Below are 6,859 nucleotides of genomic sequence, written 5' to 3'. Positions count from 1 at the left end.
CAGTTCTCGTCTCGCGGGTGACACTATTCACATAAATTCCTCTGAATTTCATAAGGATGCATAAAATACACCTGAAAATTAAAAGTTTTGGAAAGACAATCCTTGATCCCTTTCCCTGCAGCACAATACCCGTACTTTATACACTGAAAGTACAGACATTATGTGATAATGCTTTTTAATTATTTCATTGAGAGACATATGAATGCTTATTTTTCGTATTCAAATCAGCATTATTACATTAGCGTAAAAACCAAAAGCATACAGCAGTAGAAAATTGTAGCAATTAATGATTTGTGTGAATTAATCGAAAATTTGCATCTTTCTTAGCGAAAAATAGTGTGCTGAGAGTACTTTCTTTAATTATATACTTATCTCTATCATATTTCTACTTTATTTCTACTTATTAATGTAGTTCGGGATGCAAATACTGTAGAAGCCATTTAATAACTAAAATGATTATGACGTTGGAAGGAAGTCAGCCAAATCCTATAGTCTATATTAGGTGCCATGTCAATTTTAGTCTGGTGCAATTGAAGAAAACTCCGAAAAAAAGATAGTGAGTGCAGTTGACTACGAGATTCGAACCCATAATCTTCCGATATATAATGAAAAACATTAACCGTTCCTTTATCTATGCCTGCTCGATATTTTTTTCTATATATAATAAGACGAGAGCGACTAGTTACTTTAATCTGCACTTTTTCCAAGCGTGTAAGAAGTAGAAAAATTAGACATTTCATAGGGGTAATAAAAACAGCTTGTAGGATCTAATTTGCTCTTTACTATGATGGACATCAGTTATTATTATCCAAACACGTAATTCGATATATCTGAATTCAATCAAATTACTTAATATAGACGAAAGATTTTACCTTACTCATCATCTGTACTATTTCTTTTCTGATAAAAAGAATCTAATTTTATCATTTTTCGTAAGAATATAGGTGGCAGTACTTGAAAATTACTTATATTTTTTCCCGGCTGCAGAATAATACATGTTCGCTACTACATAAACATAGTGTCTTGTATTATTGGATTCTCCCCCAAACCTTGAACCCCTCCCAACAAAAATTTCTGCTTGCGCACTTGCCTGGGACCGAATCAGCAAGGCATCACATCAGATGTAAGCTACCGTGCTCATTTTTTCAAATCTTAATGTTTCAAGTCAGAAAGAAAGCACATTTAAGAATTGCGAAAGGAATTTGAAGAAAAGTTCTGTTAACAGGTGAAACAGATTATAAAGTTCTAATAATGGATAGGCCACTTTTTTTTCACTTTGCTTTCGTTGTTTCTGTCCAGGATCTTTTCTGTTACCCAGATGCGTTGTTACCCGCACCCTCTCAGAAAACATTTGGCTACAATATTTCGAAATCTTCTAATGGTCATAATGTATACAGCCAGGTTACTAGAAAGAAGGTACATAGTTTGTGCCTTGTTTTCGTGGATAACAGTTGTGTTTTCGTGCTCTTCTATTTAGTGCTTTTTTTTTTCAATTTTGTGTTTTGTTTGAACCCATTTTTGAGTGCATTTCGTGCTTTGTTTGAACGTTTTCGGATTAACAGCGCTTTGTCAAAGAGAAGATGAATAGACAAAATAAATCGAAAGTATGAGAATATTTCCGTAAAACAAAAAACGGAATTTATGTCATGTGTCAGTTGTGCAAACAAGAACTTAAGTTCTTCGGGAATACCACGAACATGAATAAACATTTGAAAAGAAAGCATCCGACAATTGATTCCGCGATGCAGTTGTTGGACGAAGTGGAGTCTTTTGATACAGGAGCCGAAATTTCAAAAGACGTATCTTTACCTTCGACGTCGGCTGCGTCTACACCGATTCCAACAGTTCCTTCAGCGAAGAGACCACGACAGTTAATTCTGGCAGGGTCTACACGGGGTAATGAGTTGAGTGAACACCAGGTGCATGATTACAACAAAACATTAGTTAAAATGATTGCAACTGATTTCGAACCGTTGTCCCTAGTTGAAAGAAAAGGGTTTCTTGCTTACTCAAAAAAACTAGAACCCAGGTACACCCCACCCAGTAGAAAAGGGCTAACAACAGTACTACTTCCGGAAGTGTACGACGAAGTTAAAAGTGATGTGCTAAATGTGTTGAAATCTAGTGAGAATGTTGCCATAACTACTGATGCTTGGACATCAGAAAATACAACATCCTTTCTTACAGTGACCGCGCACTGTATTCACGAAGATAAACTGAAATCACTTGTGTTGGCAACTCAAGAACTGCGGAAGAGTCACACTGGACAACACATCGCGTCCGTGATAATAGAAATACTGACGCAGTGGGGCATCCGAAATAAGGTTGTGGCAGTTGTCACAGATAATGGCTCAAATATGGTCAATGCAGTTACAGATCATTTGAAGTTGCCCCACATACAGTGTACCGCGCATACATTGAACCTTGTTGTAAAGGACAGTGTAAATACGTTGTTAGAAGGTGTTGTTAAAAAGTGCAGAGCTATGGTAACGCATTTTAAGCAAAGTTACATAGCTGCCGAGAAACTTCGCAGCATCCAAGAACAGTTCGGACACGCTGCTCTCAAGCTCAAACAAGATGTACCAACCCGGTGGAATTCCACCTTAATTATGTTAGAAAGACTGGTGAATGTCAAGGAATCGTTGTCAGCAGCCCTTGTGTCATTACCCCAAGCACCCGAAGCGCCTGATGCTTCAGAGTGGAGTATAATTGAAGATTGTATTCCACTTCTGAAACCTTTCGAGCAGATGACGGGCGCGAACTGTCGGGTGATTCATATCCGACACTATCAATGGTGATCCCTCTTGTACGTGGGATACAACAAGCGTTAAAAAATGCATCTCCTACGACAAGTGTGGGTCAAGCGCTTCGGGACTCTTTGCTTAAGGGTGTATCAACCAGGTTAGGATCCATTGAAAGAAACGTGTGTGCGTCTGTTAGTACGTATTTGGACCCACGGTTTAAAAAAGCTGCTTTTGGGATGGAAGAAAATTCAAAAGCGGCATATAGGCTAGTAAACGAACAGTTGGTCAGACTGTGTCGTACAGGTGAGGAGGTCACAGCTGTAACAGATGACGAACCTAGACAATCGGCAGGAGAGGACTCATACAATCTGTGGGATCATCTATCTAAGAATATTTCAAGAATGAAGACCACATCCATGTCTGCAAGCTCTGCTAATTTAATTCTGAGGCAGTACTTGGATTGAAGTGAAAAGCAATCCGTTGGCTTTCTGGGGGAAACAAGGAACAACTCTCCCAGAATTAACGAAGATTGCGTACAAATACTTATGTATCCCAGCAACTTCGGTACCATCCGAGAGGGTATTTTCGAAGGCTGGGTTCATTTTGAATGAAAGAAGAAATAGGCTTTTAGCGAAAAATTTGGATGCACTCGTGTTTTTGAACATGAACCTGTAAAACTATAGTGTTCCATATGTAGTGTATGTACATATATGTTTATATTATAAGTGGATGTGCTTTTGTGTGTGTGTGTCTGTTTGTGTGTGCGTATGTGTAATCTTTAAAAAACATTTTGCGAGTTATATTCATCACAAATTCCCAGAAGATCATCATTCGACTAAGATATTTCGAAGGTAAGCTGTTCTGTATTTTTTAAATATTTAATTTTTATTTGACTTATTGCTTATTTTGTTTTATTTTATATTGCAGATTTATTCTTAGGTTAATGATGATTGATGACTAGCTTCCAACGGAAATCGAAGCTAAGTTTTATATCTATCTATCTATCTATCTATCTATCTATCTATCTATCTATCTATATATATATATATATATATATATATATATATATATATATATATATATATAGAGAGAGAGAGAGAGAGAGAGAGAGATTGTATTCATATATAGATATATATAAAACTCTTGCTTCGTGGCCAAGTAGTCAAAGCGTGAAGCGCGAGCTTTCTGTAAGCGTATTCTGGGTTCAATCACCAGTAGGAGTACTCGAGCTAAAATGATTCGGAATTCCTCATTGCAGTAGACCCTTCTGATACAGCCTCGGTGCAGGCACGTAGCCAGGTTTCGTGAGGGGGGGGGGGGGTCCGTGACATGAAATACTGTGGTCATCACACCAGGGGCTCGATCATTCTAAACTATTTTACTGGAACATATATTGGTTCGTTTAGCCAGGATTTCGTAACCGGGGGTGGGGGGACATGAAATTCTGAAGGTCCAGGAGCTCGAGCAATCTAAACTACTCTACTATCAACATATATTGGTTTGTTAAGACAATAGAATATGTTGGTAAGTACGGTATTTATTAACAAAACTATGAAGAAATCTCGAGTAAAATAATAAAAAGAAGTATTGTAAAAGATTATACAATATTTACGTCCTGCCTCTGTTTATTCAAATATAACAATTTTCCTTTCATTATGACTCGACTATGATAAAAAAAAAAGTACATATTCACTATTATAAAAAATACATACTCAATAATGTCTTGTAAAATATTTTATAATACTGTATCTGCATTCGTTTCTCTGTTGAATCAAATGTTAACAAAACTTTCTTTCCACATAAATTTTTGTTTTTATTATTCCGTCAACTACTGTCTGTTCCAAATGACAGGTTAAAGGAGCAGTAGAAAATTGTTTTTGAAATAACATGTTTGATATTGAAAATTATGATTAAAAAAACGTCCACGCTGTTACACAACGACACAATGCTTTCGGAAGCTTGAAATCTCCCTGACTAATAGCAGAAATTCTGAGAATTCAGTAACTTTTCTATAAATTTTAAATTCCTTGACTCTTCCAAGATATCGCGCTCACTTCGCCACCATGTATTGCAAGTAATACAAATCTCCTCATAAGAAAGAGTAACCAAAAGCTTCCTGTAGTTTATTTTTAACGATGATCCTTCTTTTTCTCATTTCATTTTGTATCATCTTTCCTTATTTTTTCATTTCTGGTTTCGAAGGTGGGGGGTCCGAACCCCTCCCCCCTTGGGTACGTGCCTGCTCGGTGGTAAAACGAGACTTAACCACAGATCAATCATTTCGTTAGTGAGGGCACGGTGATAGAATGCTCATCGCAGGTCCGCGGGGTGGAAGAAAAAAAAAAAGGTCCGTTCCGTATACGTATTCTTATACTCGATTTCTCGTTTCTCTTATTTCTTTATCTTATTTTTCCTCCAAATATGAATTTCAATTCCGTATAATTAGTGAAAACAACTAACAGCTCTATAATTATTCAAAACTTCTTATCTACGTCCTTACAAAGTACTTGCTCGTAATGTCTAGGGTATTTGGTTCATATCAAAGAATATTAAATGAATTTCGAGAAATTAAATAGGAGATTAATCGTTTATTTACAAATAGAATACTCTAATTTAAGGTAGGATACTAACTTTATCTCAGGACGCCACTCCGCCCTATATGCTCTCTATCTTCCTTCTTACCCTTCCCCAATAACTAATGGAGAAAGGAAGTATTTTAATCTAAACTCTAGAAATCCTAATTTCCTTATTAATCAAATTACTCTCTATTATAGCAGGGACCTGTGGAAAAATACGGTTTACAGAATTCAGTTTCTCCTGGACCGTACTCCTTGCATTTAAAGACGGGACCTTGACTCATAGGTCACTGTCTGGCCTAAACCTGTCTGTGGGACTCCAAGTTAAGTCCACAAAAGGATTATATCTAGCTTAAGCAAATAATTATATAGGATAGGTTGGTATTAGGGATAGGATTGTCAGCCTTTACTCACGGCTCTAAATTTTCCTTACACTCAAGGAAATAAAGGAATTTGGTCAAATACTCACTCTAACACTCTCTTAAATGAAAGTTGCAGTGAGAAATCTCTAATCTCTTACAGCACCTAAATATGCTATAATTACATAAGCAGGGATCGAACCCAAACGCATTTGGATTTCAAAATAAATGTTCCTCCACCACTAGGACGGAACCAAAACCTCGAGTCTATACGTGCGTCACTCACCTCCACCATAGACCCTTAGGAAGCTTATATACTCCCATTCTAAACAAGCAATAGTAATCCAATAGCCTCTGTTATAGGCGTAGGATTAAGCATCTAAAAATAACAACTTATTTCCTAACTCCCTATCATTTGAATATTCTATCTAACGGCCAAAGCTCAATTGCTTAAGCGGGCATCTGTAATGTAGTAGAATCACTATTCTCTCTACATACAGTCTCTAACTAGAGGGGACTCTCTCCAAACTGCACTATTCACTTCCAGTGCAGCGGAATGGCTGGCCAAGATCCTACATTCAGGACTCCTCAAAACGCACAGCGACGAAGATAGGGGAGGCAGCCTTTTTATACGTTTTGACCTGCTAAAAAAAATAGCAACAAAAATTCTTTAGAAAGTTTTTTAGCGCCAACTACTCGAAATGGAAAATTCCCAGTAAGGGAGACTGAAATACAATGGATTTAGCAGCTAGCCTCCTCGACAGGCTTCTAAGAGAAAAAGTTAGCATGGAAAAAAGCAACGATTAGCACTAGCTAAGATGTAAGTAATAATATGGATAATTCTTAAATAATAGGGGATGATGCTCTAATATATATATATACATAAATATACAACATAAATTGATTAAATATTTCCTTACACTAATAATAATAAAATAAATGAATAAATATATACCAATAAATTAATATACTCCAGGCCTGGATTTCTAACTTATAATTAAACACAATTATTAAATAGAGCAATATTTAAATTATATCATTTATATTTGAATATAATATCAGCAAGGTCGCAAGACGTACCTTGCAGGGGTTACTGGTTCGATTCTAGGTTCGTGGTGAACATCATATTCGTGGATTTTCCTTCCACATTTTCAATCCACCAATTATTTCATCGTCATTC

The 6,859-nt window shown here is 36.6% G+C and overlaps 1 protein-coding gene across 1 annotated transcript; it reads left to right on the top strand.

The window, feature by feature from the left end:
• Positions 1 to 1,697: 1,697 nt before the first annotated feature.
• Positions 1,698 to 2,798, top strand: LOC145682355 (E3 SUMO-protein ligase ZBED1-like). Its single transcript, XM_081753928.1, has one exon. The coding sequence runs from the start codon at positions 1,698 to 1,700 to the stop codon at positions 2,796 to 2,798; it is 1,101 nt and encodes a 366-aa protein (XP_081610054.1).
• The last annotated feature ends 4,061 nt before the right edge of the window (positions 2,799 to 6,859 follow it).

Source organism: Thermobia domestica, chromosome 3, assembly GCF_964235325.1.
Source record: "Thermobia domestica chromosome 3, izTheDome1.hap1.1, whole genome shotgun sequence".
In the NCBI taxonomy this organism is placed as follows: domain Eukaryota; kingdom Metazoa; phylum Arthropoda; class Insecta; order Zygentoma; family Lepismatidae; genus Thermobia; species Thermobia domestica.
Note: the sequence above shows the minus strand (reverse complement) of the source record. Positions and strands in the feature narration are given on the sequence as shown.

Excerpts from the sequence above, each read along its gene's own strand:
- LOC145682355 (XM_081753928.1), top strand. The coding sequence starts at position 1,698 with ATGAATAAACATTTGAAAAGAAAGCATCCGACAATTGATTCCGCGATG.